This window comes from Prinia subflava, chromosome Z, assembly GCF_021018805.1.
Source record: "Prinia subflava isolate CZ2003 ecotype Zambia chromosome Z, Cam_Psub_1.2, whole genome shotgun sequence".
Taxonomy (NCBI): Eukaryota; Metazoa; Chordata; class Aves; order Passeriformes; family Cisticolidae; genus Prinia; species Prinia subflava.
Window position 1 is genome coordinate 36530539 of NC_086283.1, and position 20898 is coordinate 36551436.

The 20898-nt window shown below is 47.2% G+C and overlaps 1 protein-coding gene across 1 annotated transcript; it reads right to left on the bottom strand.

Annotated features, from left to right (window-relative positions):
- Nucleotides 1–7140: 7140 nt before the first annotated feature.
- Nucleotides 7141–19941, bottom strand: NR2F1 (nuclear receptor subfamily 2 group F member 1). Its single transcript, XM_063423319.1, has 3 exons — nt 19089–19941; nt 15393–15920; nt 7141–10400 (listed from the first exon to the last, which is right to left on the bottom strand). Exons 1-3 carry the CDS (start codon nt 19537–19539, stop codon nt 10120–10122), a joined length of 1260 nt encoding a protein of 419 aa, XP_063279389.1. The 5' UTR covers nt 19540–19941; the 3' UTR covers nt 7141–10119.
- Between the last annotated feature and the right edge of the window lie 957 nt (nt 19942–20898).

A 20898-nucleotide genomic window follows, 5' to 3' on the forward strand; every position in this document is an offset into this window, starting at 1 on the left:
ACATCTGTGATTTTGGCAGGAGAGGAAATAAATGTGAGTTCCTATAAACGCAGGGAAAGCGTTCATGTAGAGGGAAACACGCCTGCAAAGGAGTAAATCAGTAAATCGGCTATTTACACAGCCATGCTGAAACCAGGCTGTCTGTCTGTACATTAAAAAAAAAAAAAAAAAAAAAAAAAAAAGTCGCGGAATTCTAGGAGAAAAACGAATGCCACTCTGGGTGCAGCTTACTGATAACATATCCCGGGCAGTGGAATAAAAGCCCTGAATGTTTTCTAGAGAAGTACTGCGCTCCCTCTCCCAGAGTGTTTAGCTCACAGGAATATATTAGCCACAGTTTCCTCATGTCAATATTTAAGTTTTACGAGGGGTCCGAGTACATAAGAAGAGCAAGGCATAATGCACTGGCATAATAATTAACTGTATGCAATATTTATTGCCCTGTGATGTTTGTTATCATGCGGGCACGTGCACTCAATTGAGGTTTAACAAATATTGATCAAATATAATGAATAAATATGCATATGTATTATTTATCTGTGCACACATGTATACACACAGCAGGAGCATCTCGTTATTGATGATGAGGAGATCTGTCTGTCACTGCTCTTGCCTTCCTCTCCACCCTGCCCCTGTGCCAAGAGGCTGCAGAGAAGTTAGGTTTCGGGGGGTTTTTGTAATATAAAATATCACAGATATGGGGAAAAAAAAAGTAAAGGTCACCAATAAAATTGGTCTCAGTATGGAGTATAATTGTAACAAAACGCTGCTGAATAAAAACCAAAGATCTCACTGGCTGGGGCAGCATCGTCGCGAACCATCTGGTGCGTATTAAAAGCAGTGCTGTAAATATAGCTGGAAACTAATGTGGTAGCAGATCCTATAGGCGCAAGGGCCTGCCGAGCTTTCCGTATGCTGGATGTGTGGATGGCTCGGCACACGAAGGGAAAGGTGTCGCATCGGCCAGGAGCTCTTTGGGCACGATTTTGCATAATCCTGATGGAATTGTCCCGGCAGAGAGGGGGGAAGGAGGCAAAGAGGGAAAGGCCTCTCTCCCCGTCCTGCTCGGTCTAGCGACGATAGGATATGCGACTGCTGACGTCACTTCGCATCAGGGCCGAGGAGCAAACGTGACCCAGGCACAGCTCATCTGTTTCTCATCACTTGGGAAGTTTCTCTCGCGCCCCTCCCACCCGTCTTCCCTCTCCCTTTCTGTCTATTTTTTTCCCTCCTTTTTTTTTTTTTTTTTTTTTTTTTTTTTTTTTTTTTTTTTTTTTTTTAATCCCCTGCATAAAGCGGGGCAGGCCCCATCCCCATCCTTGACCCCATCCCATCCTCGCCCTCGTTCCCATCCCCATCCCCGTCGCCTCCCGCACTTCCCGCAGGGCAGGGACCGTGGCTCCAGGCGCACTCCCAGGCGGGGTGTCCGGCCCCCGCCCGCCCCCCTGGGCCGGGGTGTTCCCTTCTCCCCCCCCATTCCGATGCCATTGTTCGCGCTCGCAACCCAACTTTGGCCGCAGATTCAAAGCTCGGCGGTCCCCTGGCTCCTGCATTGTACTGAGGGTCACTTACTCTTTTCTCGGAGTTAGGCTCTGCTCCTTAATCTCTTCTCTTCTCCGCTCCTCATGAGCTGACGCGTTGTCCCCACGCACCCGAAGCTGCCACAGAGGCTCGTCTTGATAAACCTGCTGCTACTCTCGGCCCAGTGCAACCAACACAGAAATAAAAAAATCTCTCTCGCTCTCTGCTTCCCCACACACCTCCTTTTTTTTCTTTACCCCCCTTCCTTTTCTTTTTCCTCCAGGCTTCGTTCACCTCAGAGTGGTGCCGCCTTTAATTATGGGAGATACATTTCTTCCCTGAGAGTCATTCATAGGGATTTTTTAGGTGGAAAGACGTTTCAGCGAAGTTATTTTTGAGCAGGGACCAGTACCCTATATCCAGAGGCTTTAAGTGAAGTGCAGATTGAGACATATCGGGTTCCCTATAAAAGGATCATTTCTTGTGGGAGGTTGGACACGAAGTTTGGACTCGTGACTTGCATTCCTGAGAGACATGCATATTTTAAAACAACAAAGCAAGCTCGGAAGAAGGCTTAGAGGAGGAGACGGGGGGAAATAAAAGAAAAAAACTTAAAGAAGTTACTAAGTTACAAACATCTGTCAACATGGACCAATTTGTGTAGCTCTCAGGGGGAAAAAAGGTACCTGTTTTTGTGGTGGGTTTGTCGTTGGTGGTGGTGGTTTTTTTCCGTTTTTGTTTTTTTGTGGTGTTTTTTTGTTTTTTGTTTTTTTTTTTTTTTTGGGGGGGGGGGTTTGGGTTGGTTTTTTTTTTTTTTTTAGGTATCATTTCAGGGAGTCTCAGCTACTTGCTGGAAGTTGATGTGGTTTTCCACACACTGAGAAATGCAGTTTGGCTCAAAACTGGGAGCTTAAAGCCCTTTAGCGGCCTGTGAATTTAAACTCCTTCTTTAGCGGCTCTTTGCGTGGAGCTGGTTCTGCGTTTCAACAGATATCTCACCTCTCAAAAAGAACCCCGGGTGGAGAAAAGACAAAAGGAGAGAAAATGGGGCTACTCGCGTGTTTGTTGAAGGAAGCCACCGCCACAACCGATCCCGCAGTGCAGATAGAAGAAAAGTGAGAAAAAAGGTGAAAAAGAGCAGTCCTGACTTGCTGTGAATCCTGAGGGGAATAGGGATGCTGGGGAGCACAGGAAGCACCCCCCACTTCAGCCTCCTAAGGGAAAGGAAATATGATATATATTTATATATATATGTATATATATATAAATAAAAATTAACTGTCGGGGAGATGAACGGAGGGGCTGGCCGCCGGCAGCGGCAGGTGGGATGGCAGCTTGTGGCCGGAGAGCAGCGCACGGAGCGCTGCAGGCAGAGCTGCACTCCGCAGTGGTGTGGGCAGCGGAGGCGCGGGGGTCTGGGCTGCTGCCAGGAGTTTGCAGACAAAAGGAGAAGGCCTAATGGTGAGCTGGATATCTCTGTTAGTTGTCAGCGCTGGAACACGGCTGCCGGGAAATGCTAATGAGCGCTCGCTGAGCGGGATGCAGCCTAGGTTGACTCCTGGCACACGCACGCACATGTACGCGGGCTGCTGCGGGGTCTCTGACACGCACACACGCACATCTCGCTCCTCAGTGGGGTCGACAGTGATCTCCACGCTTTGGTCTGGGCTTTGTTTGGTCCAGCGATGGCATGACCCACCTTAAACGTCATATGGAGCAAATACCTTCCTAAATAACACAACAGCACATCTTACTGCCACCAGCCTGCTTCTTCTCCAAGGAGCCTCTCCTCACCTGCTCTTCCCTGTTTCTTCCTTTTTTTTTTTTTTCTTTTTTTTTTTTTCCCTTTTTTTTTTTTTTTTTTTTTTTTTTTTTTTTCTTTTTAACAGCTGGGGATATTTTATACCTCTAGTTTTGGATTTGATCCACTGCTTTATGTTTGGTGGAGGGTTCTGCAGAAGAGAAGGTGTATATACACTATTATACAGCCATCATTGAGATTACTAACAGTGAATCACTTGTCAGACAGACAGTCCAGCTTTGAAACACTACTCACATCATCCTGATTTCACAACACGGGGGCTAAGGAAAAGACAGGGAGATATGATTTCCTACTGTACCTTTTACAAATTGTTGTCTTTGCTCGCAATTACTTTTATAAACTGATTGGGCCCGCTGCGTGTAGTGTCTTTGTATTTCTAGTAGAGGCCACGTGGATGCCAGAGAAGAGATCCTGACATCCCTCCTCAAACCTTCTTCGGAATACCTCCAGCACCCTCCTTTGCACACCAGCCCTTGCATCCCAGTGACCATCAAAACCGGTCTAGCAAGAGCAGCCGGGGTCTCCACAATTCTGTGGCTCCGGCAGTGTCAGGAAGGCGGTGTTTCCGGTCCTTCCTCACAGATAGAAAATGTAATTTTGTTTTTCATGTGGTCGCACCTTGCACAGGGACCGCCATGGAAGAATGTCCTGCAGGGGTGCCCTCACTTAAAGAAGAAAAGAGCCGTAGATGACTCCATAGCACTGTCAGAGACGCCTTCGGAGAAACGGGCAGGAAACGGGAGGGAAAAAAGGGCAGGAGCTATGAAGTGGGACCACCTTGGGAAGTGGTCACATTTCCCATCTTTACAGTTTCGGACTTGTTCCCCGGCTATTTTGTGCTGAAGGTGCTCAGACAGGAGAAGAGGTTGGTGCTGAAATGCTTAAGGGAGCATTTAGACCCAGAGCCTTCAATGAAGGAAGAAAGAATGGGCGTGGAGGTGGAAAAAAGTTGGAAAATGGATTCGCTGACAAGTAAGGATAATAAATGAGAGGCGCTTTCAGATAGATATCTCAGTCGTGAAATTGCACCCAGCTGGTTGTGTAAGCAAACAAATAGTTTCATGTTAGGGACTCTCGACTTGTGGCTTGATGAATAGAACACGACAGAGGTAAATTGCTCTTTAACTCATTTAGGAATAAAACTCTTTGGCTTCCTAAGTAAGAGACCTTGTGACGCCATGGATCCTGAGCAAGTACTTTAACAAGAGTTTTATTAGTTTCCACTTCTGCTCCTGGATCTCCCCTCTCATTCACCTCCTCCCTCACACCTCTGTCCTTTTTTTTTTTTTTTTTAACGTTTTACTCTTTCTTAAGTATTTCTTGTCTTGCATCCCATCTTCACGCTCTTTGTTTCTCACTTTTATTTATTTATTTTTTTAATATTCGTCCTCAAAAGCGTCTCGTTGGAGAAATTCTCCCACGTCATTAGCACCTGGTAACCCTGCAGATTTGCAAGATACCCGGACATATCAGGTCTGTCCCTGGCACCCGAGGGCTGTGGCTTTGGAAATGTATTTATTTTTTACCATTTCTGAGGGAATCATCACAGAAAACTCATCCTTTGTCTCTCTCTCTCTGCGGATTAAACAAGCAAGGGTGTCTAAAAAAGAAATCTCACATCAAAGCCAGTGGCTGTGAAGCCAGTGAGAAAGCGAACCTTTAAAAACAAATATATAGACACGTTTCGTGGAGGTCATGCCGTTTCTGAAATTAGTCCCAAAGATATAAAAGAAACGGAACAAATGTGGAAAAGGGTGAGGGGACTCCGATTTCTGCCCCTCCGAGGAGAGGAGAGGAGAGGAGAGGAGAGGAGAGGAGAGGAGAGGAGAGGAGAGGAGAGGAGAGGAGAGGAGAGGAGAGGAGAGGAGAGGAGAGGAGAGGAGAGGAGCCTACTATTTAAAAGCTTATAAACTAACGCTTTGAATAGTCAAAATGTCCCATGAAACCGGAGGAAGCATGTCGATAGTGTTTGTAATAGCCGTGCACACGCGTTCACAGACACTCCCTGTGAATGGCTGTGCCCCGGGACGCTGCTGGAGGGGGCGGCTGCAGGAAGCCCTAACATCCCTGTCCAGCCCTCCATCCCTCTGTCCATCTGTCGGAGAGTCCATCCAGGCCATCCAGTGCCACTGTCCCTGCCAACCCTGCCTGCTCCTCCCTCGGCAGCTGGTCACATTTGCTGTCTGTTGAGAAGGGAATGTCTGGCTGCCACACCCCGCAGGTAATGAGACCAAACCAAAAACATCAAACAAGCACAACACAAAACCCAAAACCAAACAAACAAAAACCAAAAAAACCCCACCCAACCCCCAAGAAAACAACAACCAGAAAACAAACAAACAAACAAACAACAAACCCCAAAAACCCCACCAAAACACCAGCAAGACCAGAGGTCGTATTCTGCCCTTTTTGTCAAATAAAAGACATTTCTGCCTTGGTGCAGGTAACCAATCAGTCTTCTGCGAGTGAACTCACGCAGAATCCACCTTTTCTTGTATTACTTCTGCTGCCACTTGCAGGGACCACGAACCAGATTTTCGTGCGAGACTCTCCATTTACCTCAACAGGAAAAGAGTGTTTTGCATCTTGATCCGTCGATTTTATTGGTGGCCATGAGAAAGGTCACTCGTGATGGAATCCCACCCCCAGGCTCCCTCCCCAGTTCTACTTTATTTCGACGGATACGGGGAAAAGGGGGTTATCCTTTATCCCCACTCCTGGAGTGGGCTTATCACCCTCCTCCTGCAGGTGAAGCAGGTGGACGGAAGCCGAGCCACTCAAAAGGTGCCCCCAGGTGGTCAGGGCGTGTCGAGAAACCCCGGGAGATTGGAAGCCGCAGCCCATGATGTTCCCGGACAGCCCGAGGAGGTGCGCACTCACAAACGACCCTCGACTCGGCGCTGCCCCTGCCACCGCCGGCAAACCCCCCTCCTGCTCAGCTCGGGTTCAACCTACCACTTAGCAGCATTTCCAAATATTTATTCGATTAAATGTATAGAAAAGGCCTAATTGGGCGGTGGGAGGAGGCAAGCTAGTTAGCGAGGTGCTAAGAGGAGTGGAAAGGAGGGCTTTGTATGTGCCGTGCCCCGAGCAGGTCCCCTGCGCGGGGCTGGGGTGGGAGGGTCGCTCCTCTCCCAAATCCCACTGACCCCCTGCTTCCTCCTCTCCAATCCCCACCCCAGCCTTTGAAGTTTCGCCGCAACTGTTGGTGAGCACGGAGGGGCCACGGAGCCCTGCGCGGCAGGATGCAGGGATGCGAGGGAACTCCCTGCCGACTCCGCCTCCTGAGGAGCTGGGGGAACCGAGGAGCCTCCGGGGACAGCGCCCGGCCCCCGGCAACAGCAAGGCAGAAGAAACGTAGATGGGGTTGGTTTTAAAGCAGTATATTGTAGGTTACGAGTAAGTCGGCAGAAACTTGCTGAGGGAGCCCAGCCCGTCTCCACATTCACATATTAATTTTTTTTTTCCCAGCAAACAGCACTCGATGATGCGGTGATACAGTACTTTTAGCTGCCATATGAATGCCCGAGAAGCTGTGTGGCAAAAGAAAACATCCGCTGACACAACGCAGACTGGAGTAGTTAACACTTCAGAACACGATACTGTCTTATAAGTAAAGTTTAATAAGGGATTGAAACACTTCTTTCTAGGCACATACATGGAAATAAGTGCATCTTGTATACCTCCACTACACCTGCAGGTTTCTTGGCAGTCTGTGGGTTATTATTATTCATAAATATGAAAATTAATTGAAAAATATCTACAAAAAAGTTTATCTCTTTTCATCAGTGGGATAACACTGTAATGAATTTATTTACATCTCATTGGAAGAAACCAGGACCTGTTTTTCTCTTCCAATATCCCCTTTCATTTGTTTATTTTTAGGTGGAGGAGGGGGCTGTCTTTTTTTTTGTTGATTTGTTTTTGTTGCTATTTTTAGGTTTGGGGTGTTCATTTGTTTGTTTGTTTTGGTGGGTTTGGGTTTTTTGGGTTTGGGTTTTCTGTTTTTTTTTCTTTTTTCCTGTGGTTTTTTTTTTTTTTTCTTGTTGCTGTTGTTGCTGCTGTGTTGTTTTTTTAAAATGTATTTTTGTTTGTGTTTTTAGCTGCTAATTCATCTGGGTCCCAAATCACCCATCCCACCATAAAGCAGTGCTGAAAATGCTGCTTTCAGCACCTCCCATGTCTGAGCATTCCCACTCACACCCTGTTGAGACCCCGGAGGGGCTACTGGACCCCCTCTCTCCAGGGAAGGCCCCGGGGAAGGGGCAGGAACAAAGCTCTCACTCATGCAGTGTCCAAGTAAGTTACAAAAGGGAGGATGTCTGTCTGTCTAATTCCCGAATTCCTGTTCTTGTGTGCTCAGGTCTGGAATCATCCGTGTCCCCCCACTCCCAGCACCTATGAATACAGGCCGTTTCTCCCTCCTGGATGGGGTGATACTCCCATAGAGGATCTGCCCGTAGTGTTGATTATCCAGCTATAACTGTCTACTGTATAGAGCTGCTCTCACCTCAGATCTGCCGCGCATGGAATATTAAAAACCCCAAGCGAGTTGAATTGAAGAATCTTGTTAAAGAAAGAAGAAAAAGAGAAAAAAAAAAAAAAAAAAAAAGAAAAAAGAATGATTAAAAAAAAAGAATGAGAGAGATTGTGAAAGAGAGAGATTGTGAGAGAAAGAGAGAAGGAGAGAGAGGAGAGTATGGAGAACAGCAAATTAAAACACTGCCCATGTCTTCACAAACTGAAAAGTCTACCTCATCTAGGCTTGTTTGGAGGGAGCAGGAGGTGTCTGTGTGAGGGGGACAATGTTATATTTAAAGATCCAGCTTTATTAATACATTAAGAAAGAGCTCCCTTGGTAGTATGTGTTCTTACAGCTCTGTCTCAGATCCTATAAAACATTAATGCACTGAAAGCTGTTACAGAGATCTGCACCACCAGCTAGAAGCCTTTACGTTCAAAGGAGCTCCATTACAAAAACGATTTTTAATTTTCTGGGAAAAAAAAAGACAAGCTGAAATGAAAAGGGGCTTTTGGCACAGAGCTCAGGCCCTGGCAGTGGGTGGGCCATGGTGTGGGATGTCACAGCCTGTGTTTTTTTTTGCATGGCCATGGCACATAAGCATACATGAAATGCACTAGCTCATCACCCAATGAGCAAGCATCCAGCTGGATTTCTATATTAATGGAGTGGGAATACCCTCCACACACAGCAACTAGAGTCAGGGAAAAAAGCAAGAGATCTGTTCTGGCTGACAGTAAGAACAAGGCATGCACACTGGAGCACATATTGGGGTGTGTGAGCTCTTGGAGTGGAAAAGAAGATAGAAACAAAAAGCCCTCAAGCCCACACCAAGCCCCCAGAAGCTGAAAGCCACCATGCTGGAACAAACAGGACCCATGGCTGGAGTGTGCCTCCTGCTGCGTGGGTAGAGATGATGGCATACCGTGACTTCAATCCATGCCCACAGTGTCTGAGAGTAGAACACAAGGTGTGAACTCAGCAGAAAATGCAGGTGGTGGGAAAAGGTGTTTCAAAAAGGGGTAGGCCAGCCTGATAAGCCCATCAGCCTTGGTGGAGAGTCTGTGGTGCAGTCCCAGTGAGGCGAGGTCTCCTAAGGCATCACACTGCAACTGCTGCTCCTTTTTTCTAGGCCTTGACTGCTCAGACCTGAGCTTGTACAGTCAAGTCAATTTTGGAGCATCCTGTAGTTTGCGCAGCTTGGTTATCCCTCTCAAGTACTTTTTAAGTTCTCCTTCTTAGCACCAATAAAGAAGTTAAAAATGTGGAGAGGTTTCTGTTGCTATTGGTGTGGTGGTGTTGTTGTTGGCTTTTTTTTGGTTTGGTTTTTTATTTTGTGAATTGTTGGCATGTTTCAAGCAACAAGACTCATGGGTTGTGGGGTGATAAGCTGGGGGGTTTTTTTTGCTAAATTCTTTTATTTTTTTAAATTCTCACTTCAATTTTAATTCTTGAAGAACAGCTTTGACAACATATATCGCACTCATTATAAGAAGCAAAGGGTTATATCAAAAATTATTAGTATAGAATCACAGGAAACCTGGTTTGGAACCAGAAAAAAATACAAAACAGATATAGATACATAGACACAGGACAATTCTTTTATAATTATTTGGAAAATGTTATTTCCCCTAATTCTCCTCTTTTTTTTTTTTTTTCCTTTATGCGCATATGATGTTTTAACTTTTACCAAAAATGAAAATAAAGACTAATATATTACAAAATGAGTAACAATGTTCATGGTAAGTGTTTGCGCATGGAAATTTTGTTGTTGTTGTTTGCTTGGTTTTGGGCGGGTTTTTTTCATTCTACACAAGGTTCAGTCCAGTTTCAATGCTTTTATGTTTTGTTGGTTTACTGTACAGCATATATCAACAAAAGTCCACAATAAATCCTGGAAGATCCAGTATCCCCTTCAGGTTTGATTAATATCCCCTCAATACTCTTTTTTTTTTTGTCTCTTTTATTAATATTATTTATTTCTTTTTTTTTTCCTCCTCTCCGAAAGAAAACAAAATAGGCCCAAAAAAAAAAAAAAAAAAAAAAAAAAAAAAAAGGCAAAACATCACAACCTCCACGGACAACAGTCCGTGTCCGTCCTTCTCCCCTCCACGGCCACATCTCTACTCCCTCTCGCCCCTTCTTTTGTTCAGTGTCCACCTCCCGGGCCCCCCCGCACCCCGAGCGCCCCTCGGTGCGAGCGTTCCCCTCTCCGCCGCTCCGCCGCCTCTCGGCCGGGGGTGCGGGATGGGCTCTAGGAGCACTGGATGGACATGTAAGGCCAGTTGAAGCTGCTCCCCGACAGTAGCATATCCCTGATGAGGGTTTCGATGGGGGTTTTACCTACCAAGCGGACGAAGAAGAGCTGCTCGATGACGGAGGAGGAGACGGTGCGTAGCGAGGGCAGCCGCAGCAGCAGCTTCCCGAAGCGGCTGGGCTGGTTGGGGTACTGGCTCCGCACGTACTCCTCCAGCGCGCACTGCGATTTCTCCTGGAGGCTCTCGATGTGCGCAGCATCCGACAGGCCGCAGGCGTCTGCCCGCAGCACCGCACCCGCGGAGGCAGCCGCAGAACGGCGGCAGGCGGAGGGAGAGTTGGAGGGAGGAGATGGAGGAGGAGGAGGAGGAGGAGGAGGAGGAAGCGGGGGGGAGATGGTTAGTGGCTGGGAACCGCACGGGGAAAAGCCGCGAGGATGGGGGGCAGCCCAAAGGCGCACTCCCGATCCCGTCTCATCCCGTCCCGTCCCATCGCATCTCATCCCGTCCCGTCCCTTCCCATCCCGTCCCATCCCGCGCACCACTGCCAAATAAAGACGGCGACCTCGGTGTGCCTCGTTGCCACCGTGGATATTTTCACCCAGGATGCGATGGGGTGCCAACACCGCGCTCGTCCCAACCACACACACACACAACCCCCACACTTCCTTTTCACATCCCCCCCAGAGACACTTCGCGCTGTCGAGCGTGGTTTCTGCTCCAAGGAGCCCATCACCGGGATGCTGGAAACCTGGACCAGCCCCCTTAAATAGCGCTGAGAGAAAAGAAAAATATGGTATTGGGGAAAATAATACTAATAAAAGATAATTGATAATAATAAGCAGAATCGCACACAAGCAGAGTGAGACACAAGGAGTTTGTTGACATGGCTGCACATCACAGAGGCAGAGACTGGGACCTGCAGCGACTGGCAGGGAGCCGGCTGGGGGATGCCGTGGGGCAGGGGAGTCTCCTCTGCTCCTGCCTCGCTGCCAGGGATCTCAAATTTGCCACATCTGTGTGGGCTGTATGATAAATCCGGTAACAAACGGCTAGGTTAGTCCCAGCTTGTGCTCAGCAGGCGTCTGTAGCTCTCAGACACAAAGCTGGGGAGAGCTGCAGCAGCTAAACCTTGCCTAAATGAAACCAGAGAGACTCCTTCCTTACAGGTCCTTCTGGTACCCAAACTGTCAGAAACACACGCCTTGCACCTTGCAGAACTACATGACCTGGGCAAAGGTGGACTAATCCGAGAGCAGAAACCCTTTACATCCACGTATTGTATCTATACGTGTTATGCCATGTATATAGATACAAGCAGAGAGGTATGGATGCATCTGTGCACTTGCACACACACAGAGACACTTATAAGCACATATCCTATCTCCGGGAACACATAACCTAAAACAGAGGATAATTGTGCACCAGCTGCTCGTGGAAGGACTTGCTCAGGAAACTACAGTCACGGAAAAGTAGTGGGTATGCCCAGATGATTGAAACCACCTACATTGTTTCTAAGATTCCGAATAGATATTAAAAACACCAAACCAAAACAACAACCAAAATCCTAACCCAAAAAACCAACCGACAAAACAGAAAAAACCTCCAGCCATCAAGATCAGAGCAAGGCGGTCAGCTAGCAGTGCAGTTTAAAAGATCAAAGCCAGACTTTGCTAATATATAGATCCATATATGAATTAATTAATGGCCCCCAAAAAGACATTATAAAAATGTGAGTGTAGAGCTGTGACCCTGGAAAGACACAACAAATTAATAAATTATTCAAAGCTAAAAATAAAATAAAATAAAATAAAATAAAATAAAATAAAATAAAATAAAATAAAATAAAATAAAATAAAATAAAATAAAATAAAATAAAATATAAAATCTGTTGCACTGGCATTTTTGAAGCTTAGCTCTTCTCTTATCAAGAACTGACTTTGAAAAGATTTCTGGACACCTTCATCTACAATACTATGGCCTCAAGCAAAAATACAAATAAAACAAGCCATAATTTAGGAACTTCTGAGAAGGAGAACCTTTGACCTGAGCTGTGGACTTGGCATCCCTGAAACACACAATTATCTGAGCCAGGCTGCTTTCCTAATCCATACTCTACCTTTAATGCAATGATATTTTGCAACATCTAAAGCACCAGGTTGCAACATATACATCTATCAAAAGCTGGGGCCTGTTCTTGTTTGCAGTACATATCAAAACCACAGACCTGTTCATATGTTGATTGCCACAAATCACATTCCATATTTACATATATCTTGCTATTTTACATGCATTATCTGCCCATTATGCATTAGGATCCTATTCAACTTCCAAACAATGCAATGTGAAAGGGTCTTACTGACACCCTGGCAGGGCTTTTTTCTTTATGCCCCATATGTCATACCCTTAAGGTTAGTAAAATATTTATCAGACATTTACGATAAATGCACCTATAAGTGTAGGTCACTGGACAACGTGGATGGGCAACTTGCTCTCTAAAAGGGCATCAGCCTGATGCGTGTGTGTGTTGGAAAAATCAGCCATGGGTTTAGCCTTAGACCTCCAAAAACTCAGAATTTTCTCATGCCGATAGTATCTGTTGGGCTTCAATTATTTTAAATGGTCTGGCATATGCCTTCACTTGGGTTTTATTCCGCAGCCTTAAGTGAGGGTGGGAAGGCTCAACTCTCCCTTCAGAATGAGATTAAAAATAATAATAATTAAGGGATCCACAACTCGATTATATTATGCAGCCCAGAGAGGTGGAATCCATGGGAGAAATAATGCAATCCATGTTTACTGAAGATGAATTATTACTCCATCCCAGAAAGTGGGCTAATGTGAAAATCTTGTGTGTGCCTTGCTTTTTTATATGGCAGTGTGTCAATAAGGGAAAGCTCTATATTTCTTCTTGCAGTCTATGGAAAAGAAATTATGTAAATAAATAACCATTACTGTTCAACACACTCCAGCCTTCCCCTTTGTAGTGGTGCCAATGTATTTCATGTTACATGCTCAGAAGAGTTTAGTGTTCAGAAAATATAGACGTAATCAGCTGGCATCTAACTAGAAATCAAAAGTTCTTATTGCGCTGCAAATAGATTTATTTGATTTATGTTATCTATCTCTGTTCTCGGAAACATTTATTTATGACTATGAAAAGGTGGACGTAGGAATTAATAATGCTAAAGTTTGGCAGCAGGGAGAAGGAGGTGAGGGCAAGGAGGAGGGTATGGGAGAAAAGGGGAAAGGAGGCAAGAAAGGAGCTGGTTTTTGGGTTACTACACAGCTTTTGGATGATGTCCAGAATTTTACAGATTAAATACCTGCTCTCTGGAGCCCAAATGTAAAAACCACAACAGGAAAAATCCATGCCACTTATAGATACTTAGTCCTTAGTGAAGGACCTAGGACAGTATACCTAAAAAAGTATTTTCTGTCACTTAAACTTTGTTTAAAAGTTGGATCACTTTGAGAAAGGCTTCCCGGGGATTCCTGTCTGACTATGCAATGAAAACAAGTTTAGTGAAAAGTGGAAATGTGCGGATCGGGGTAAGGGGTAGCGGATTACTCCTGACAACAGTATTTCCATTTCCTGAGATACCCTGTGTGATCTTGCTCTGAAATAATATTATTTTCTCCTTCCTTCATTCTCCACTCCACTGTGGGAAGGGGCTTCTCCCCTCACAAATGTTATTATATTTGTTTTATTGTATGTAAATGAAGGGCTCCTCTAAAGCCACTTACTCTTTTTCTAGTCAAGGTCAATTGTTTAGGAAGTAAAGGGGGAATATTGGGGGGAACAGGGAGAAGAGAGAAAGAAGGAAAAAAAAATATTCCCTCAACCCTGTCTCCATCAGGGTCAACTTCCTTCACAGGGCCTTTTGCGTGTGGAAGGGCTGAGGCACAGGCCAGACACTTTTCAGCTCTACTTGGGAAGAATCTCTCCAAGTTGGGTCTGGGGGAAAAAAGGGTTCTCCTCGACTGTCCCTGTGTATTGATGAGCTCTCTGAAATGAATGGCAAAGAAAAGTCTGGGAGTATGCAGGCAAGCTGTGCAGTTAAATCACCCTGATAAATGCAGGCAGGTCTCTTTGTCACTCTCAAAAAACATGTTTCCATCAAGAAGACTTATTATGATAAAATACATTAAAATGTCGAGTTGGCTATTCAGTAAATCTTCCATTTGTTTTAAGATTTGCCCATTATCCTTTGCAAAGAAATATTCCCTCCAACGCTGCAAGACTGCATTTGCACTGGAAGTAAAAGGGGGCAGTCACAGTACATGTCTCCGACCACCCTGCATACAAATTAGATACTCCTGTCTAAATAAATTATCTGATGTTCAAATCGATATTAATACTGCATTTGCTACATTACAATATAGTGCAAATTTAGGAGTCATTTTAATACAATGTAAATACTATCTTTCGGGCTTGAAAGGCAAAGAATATTGATGGATTATAAACTGCTCAATGTTAAACAAGGCCTTTGAACGATTTGCCATCTTTGTTCAGGAATGCTTTTAATTTTGCCTTGGCCTGGTTTTAAGTCACATTTATCAGAACTGTTCAGTTATTGCTAATTGGGAAAAGAGGGGAGAAGCTCATACAAGAGAGGAGCTAGGGGATGGGGTGAGGGGGTTTAAAAACAAAAAAGAAACAATAAGAAAAACAAGTAGGAAAGATGGCAATTAGTCACATCGTGATGATAATTAGAATAATAATTTAAAAATTACACTGCCCAGACTCTTATCTAGCCTTGTTTCCATTTCCTATATTTCCTTCACATAGTTCCCCTTTGATGTTTATAAATTCTCCCTTGCAGGTTACAATAATAGTATACGTATTATATTCTTATAGGCTATGACCAGAGCACTTCAAAGGCAATGCTAATGCAACTTTCCTGCTAGTTAATTCAAACCATCTATCACAGGGAAAAATTGTTAACATGCATGTTTCCACCACCTACCCTTAATTTGATTTTGGTTTTTAGTATTATTTTTTTGGAGGGGCTGTGTTTTAAAGAGCCGGTATCAGTGGCGATGAGGGAGAGGCTGATCCCTGGACTGGAATGTACCTCCATCAGGTGCTATGTTTCCTCTGCCTCCAGTCCCTGTCCTTTAAAAATAATTCTATTTAATATTTTTCTCTAATTTTCCCGCAGGTGGATCGGGGATTTTTTTCTTTCCTTTTTTTTTTTCCTTTTTTTTTTTTTTTTTCTTTTTTTTCTTTTTTTTTCAGACGTCTCATATCCCCAACCCGTCCCCTCACCTGAGGTGAAGAGGACGATGGCTTTCAGGCAGCTGTACTCAGCCGAATCGACGTGCAGCGCCTTCAGCTTCTCCACCTGTTCCTGGAAGATGCGGATGTGGTCCATGAAGGCGACAACGCGGTCGGCCGACATGGGGGAGGCGTGGAGGCCGGCGGCGGCCAGGAGCGGGGCCACATGGAGGGGCATGGAGCACTGGGCAGCATTGAGGACGAAGAGCTCGCTCCAGGTGAGCCGCAGCAAGGCCACCTGGTCGGTGATCTGCAGGTCGGGGAAGAAGGGAATATTGCGGGCCCACTCGACGGCGCTGAAGAGCAGACGGGCGGCCAGCTCGCAGATGTTCTCTATGCCCATGATGTTGTTGGGCTGCATGCACTGGCTGCCGTAGCGGGAGGTGGGGTAGGGCTCGGCCCGCAGCAGGAGGGAGATGTATCCCGAGAGATAGCAGTGCCCGTTCAGAGGGTCGCCGTTGGTCAGGGCGTACTGGCCGGGGTTGGGTTGGGTGGGCGGCATTCTTCCTCGCTGAACCGCTGACAAAAAGAAGGAGAGAAGGAGAGGAAATGTGCATCCAGGAGGCTCGCAGGCATCGCCCCGGCGGCGCTGCCAACCAGCCGGAGACAATGCCGGGCTCCTTCCCCTCCCCGCCACCGCCTCGCCCCCGGCACACGCACAGGCACGGACAGACAGAGGCATGCGGAGCCGGGCAGCTGCCGCCGACCTGCATCGCGCCCCCCGCCCGGCCCCTGCACCGGCCCCGGCCCCGGCCCCGACCCCTGCTCAGGCAGCCTCAGCCCAGCGGCAGCCAAGCCCGTTCCGCTCCCCCCACCCCCGACCACAATGCAGACAGGCTTCACAAAATAAACAGATTAAAAAGGGGAAAAAAAAAAAAAAAAAAAAAAAAAGAAGAAGCCAAGGCAAACAAGGCAAATCCGCACACAACCCCCTCTTCCCCCCTCCCCTCTCGCAACAAAAGAAAGCCCCGCACGAAAAAAAAAATATATCAAAGAAATCGTCCGTGTGGTGAGAAAGTAGAGTTAAAAATCACAGCCAACTGTAAAAAATATAGCCAAGCTCTGTTGTGGATCCCAGCCTATTGCCCTGATACCATTGAAATTTACAAGTAAACTGATGTGTCGCTTTTAAGACTAAAATATTAAATAAAATAATTCATAAAACCAAATGCGTCCATATTCTTCAAAAATACCTCGTTGTTACCCTTCAAGCTGGAACAGTTCGCTGCTTTCCAGCTCCTCACTGCTAACTTTATTACACAGAAACAGCTTTCCATAGAGCCCCCCCTCCCCCGCCCAGCAAAGTTTTCCCTGCTAAAAGGAAGAGAAAGGTTAAATATCATCAAGGGAAAGGGGGAAATAAAACAAAAATGTCCGAACTTACAATAGCCAAACATTCGTGGAAAAAAAAGGAGACGGTGTAATTAATATCTTTGGTGAGCTGTTGCCACTGCAAAAGCCTGCAGTCAGCGTTGCACAGTGAATGCACAAGCTTGCAACTGCAAAAACACTGGATTCATTAACCATCTCCACACAGAACGTAAGCATGCCTCGAGTTCCGAAAGCTGACTAAAGTTGGGGTTTTTTGGTGGCTTTTTTTTTTTTTTTTTCTGTGTGTGTGCGTGTGCGTGTGTTTTACTCCATCAGTGCCAGCGTTTGCAGCCTCTTGCCATGTAAACAAAATGTAACTTGAGGGGAAGATACGGCTACTCAGGCTTGTACCCTGCGCACACAGACACACACCCGCACAACCGCACACGTTTGCTGGCACACACCCGCACATGCAATCACTCATGTTTCCGGCGTGCCACATTTTTCTCAACTTTCTCTTTTCTTCCCCAACGAGCCACCTGGGCCACACCTCTGTCTGCTGCCTCCCAGCCTACCTCTCCCTCTTCAATGTACTTGCAAACTTGGCAGATAATTTTCATTTAACTGCGTGCACAAATCTCACTTTTTTATTTGTATATTTTTTTCTTCTCCTTCCTTAAAAAAAAAAAAATTTTTTTTTTGCTTGCCTTCACTCTCCCAGGCGCCTGCCAACAGCCCCTGCAGCTACCAATGAAGCCATCATATCTGTGAGCTCTTTCAGAACTGGAGCAACCTAATTCAATTCCTTTTCTTGTGGCATACAAGATGTCGTTTTAAAATCCCTGCTCCACAAAATCAACTATTTCGCTGATGTGACATCTTTAGAACACCTTTAACGACAGTCACAGGGTAAATTTTAAACCGAGAGAACATATTTTGAGGAGAAAGGAGGGCAAGAAATCTCCCTGCACGAGAATGAGTCTGAACGCAAGGAAAACCACAGGCAACTTTTGGAAAGAAGGAGGAAAAAAAATAGCAGAGCAGTTGGAAATGGTGGGGACCCCACTGCCAGATGCAGACTGCGGATGCTGCGAAAATGAGAAGAATTGGTAAAGGGGTTATAAATTGACATTTGTATGAAGACTTTAGGGAGAGGGTGGAGTTTGATGAAGAAATAAAATGAGCAGCGCACTAAAAAAAAAAAAAAAAAAGAAAAAAAAAAAAAGAAAAAAAAAAAAAGAAAAAAAAGGAAATAAATGACAGAAGTACAGAAACACGATTCAGTCACAAACTTTCCTTTGAACACATGGAATGAAAACAAGGCCAAATCTCGCACAGAAGCACACTCCGGGGCAGCGGGAAGCACAGGGAAGAGGAGATAGAGTAGCACATTTCCTCCCTTTTTTTTTTTCTTTCCTTTTTCTCCCTTCCATCTTTTTCACACTCTTTTCCTCTTTCTCTAATTACACATCTTTCATCTTTCTTTCGGGGAAAAAAAAAATGAGGCTGAGAGATGAATCTACCGAGAAGTACTGCAGGTTTAAAAAGAAATGATGGGGTGGAAAGGGGGTGGGGAGGGGTGAGGGGGAAGGAAGCTGAATGGAATCACATCTCGTACGGGAGAAAGATGTATCTCCCCCCACCCTTCGGTCTCATGCCAACAATAGACAAAACCACATCTAAAAACACGCACACGCACACACGGATACACACGCGCGCAAGGGGAAGTGGGGATAGCGGCTAAATGATAAACATTTAGCAAGCGATTGTAATAATAGTAGCAGTAATAATAATAGTAATAATAATAGTAATAATAATGATAATAATAATTTCTTTGCACAATTATGAGGAAAGAGGAGAGCGTGGCAGTGCCGGAGAAGGGGGTGGGGAGGAGCGGGAGGGAGGGCAGGAGGCACAAACCGAAAAGCAAAAGAAAACACCACCAACCACCATCGACAATAACAACAGAACCTGGTGCAAAGCTGCCAGATGGAGTGCAGGCAGAGGAAGAGATTGACGTGTGCATGGAAATATATAGAGAGTCCTGGATTGCTACGAAGAGCCGTAAATATATATATATATATATACACATATATACATATGTGTGTATTTATTTTTATATATTTATATATTTATATTTATATTTCTATGTGTGTGTGTTTGCACGCCGCAAACGCACGTGTGCGCGTGTGTATATCTATATATCTATATATCTATATCTATATCTATATCTATATCTATATATATATGCATATAGGTGCCGGTGTGTGCACGTACGGACAGGCAGACAGAGACAGACGGAGAGCCCTCGCACACGCACGCCTGCACAGCCACGGGGAGAGGGGAGCGATAGCATAGTAGGGAAGAAATATTCACCTTCCCGCCTCATGCCCACTTTGAGGCACTTCTTGAGGCGGCAGTACTGGCACTGGTTGCGGTGGTGCTGGTCGATGGGACAGTTCCTGTTGGCGCGGCATGTGTAAGTTAAGTTCCTGCGGACGCTCCTCTTGAAGAAACTTTTGCAGCCCTCGCAGGTGAACTGGCCGTAGTGCTTGCCGCTGGACTTGTCCCCGCACACCACACATTCGATGTGCTGCTGGCTCTGCCCCGAGCCCTGCTGGCCCGCTCCCTTGTCTCCGGCCGTGCCCGGCGTGGAGGGGGGTCCCGGCTGGCTGGGGGTCTGCGGGGTATGTGGGGTGGCCGAACTCCCCTGCTGCTGGGGCTGCTGCTCCCGGGCCGGCTGCGTCGCGGCGGGGTTGGGGCCGCTCGGAGTGCCCCCGGCCACGTCTTCCTGCGGATCTCGCCAGCTGCTAACTACCATTGCCATATCTCGGGCCCAAAAAAGTGCTGGGGAGCGGCGCGTCTCGCTGCGGGCTGCCGGGGAGTGAGGCGGGGGGCGGGGAGGTGGCGGCCGCCCGGGCGCCGGGGGCGAGCGGAGAGCGAGGGGACCCTTGCTGCCGCCTGCCTCCGCCTCGGCTGCCTCCGCCTCGGCTGCCGCCGCCGCTGCCCTGCTGCCGCCGCCGCTGCTGCCGGCTGGAGCCGCTCCTGCCGTTTTCTTTATTTTATTTATTTTTCGCCGCCGCGAACCCCCCTCCTCTCACTCGCGCTCTTGCTAATTTTTTTTTTAGAGAGGGGGAGGGGGCGACGGAGGATTTTCTCCCTCTCTCTCTTCCCCCCCCTTCCCTTTCCTTTTCCTCCCTTCCTTTTCCTTCCCTTTCCTTCCCTGCCCTTTCCAGCGCTCCCCCCCCTCTTTAAAATACCCCCGCCTGACCGCTTCCCCCCTCTGCTCCCGCTCTCCCCGGCTCTCACTGCCTGTCCTCGCCCTCCCCCCCCCCCCCCCGCCGCCACTTCAAGTTGCAAAATCAGAAACGGCAAACAAGGCTGTCGGGAGAGGCATTCAGGAGAGTCACACGCCGGACACGCACACGCAGGCAGACACGCGCGAACGCCCGGCACACGGCTCCCCACTCGCGCACACGCACACACGCACGGGCACAGGCACACGCGGTCCGGGCGCTACGAGCGCGGAGGATGTGCAGGCATAGAGGAAGCCGCGGCGCCGCCGAGGAGGAGGAGGAGGAAAAGGAGGAGGAGGTGGAGGAGGAGGAGGGGAAGGAAGAGGAGGAGGAGGTCGCCGCTCGCCGCTCGCCGCCGCCGGGGCTCGGCCGCCGCTGCTCCCGCGGAGGCTGTTGTCGCCGCCGCTGTCGCCGCCGCCGGTGCCGGTGTGGGCTCTCGGGGAAGCGGGAGGTCGAGAGAGGAGCCGCTCGCCGGCGATCAGAGTATGGAGGTGTCCGGGGGCCAGGTCCAGGGCAGGGCGCCGTCAGCCATTCAGGGCGGCGGAGCCGGGGAGCGCGGCGGAGGCGGGCGGGGAGCTGAGGCAGTTTGATCTCCTGTCGCGGCGGCGGCGGGGAAGGAGGAGGAGGAGGTTGCCGGTCGCTGCTCTTTCTCTCCCGAGCTGCTCTCTCTCGCTCTCTGTCTCTCTCGCTCTCTCGCGCTCTCTCTCGCCTTTTTTTTTTTTTTTTTTTTTTTTTTTTTTTTTTTTTTTTTTTTTTTTAATCGCAGGAAAGATCGGATGTGACTAAATTCGCAGAGGAGACGAATTCACGGCGAAGTGTAAAAATAGAGAACGGGAATAATAATGACACTTGCAGGAAAAAGAGAGATCCAAAGTAGGTCGGTAAATAAA

Bases quoted from the DNA above. Each gene is read 5' to 3' on its own strand.
- NR2F1 (XM_063423319.1), bottom strand. From the start codon at position 19,539: ATGGCAATGGTAGTTAGCAGCTGGCGAGATCCGCAGGAAGACGTGGCC. The intron at 15,921-19,088 runs GTGAATATTTCT...TCTTTTTGTCAG, and splicing joins AGTGGGCATGAGGCGGGAAG to CGGTTCAGCGAGGAAGAATG. The intron at 10,401-15,392 runs GTGAGGGGACGG...TGCTGCGGGCAG, and splicing joins CATCGTCCTCTTCACCTCAG to ACGCCTGCGGCCTGTCGGAT.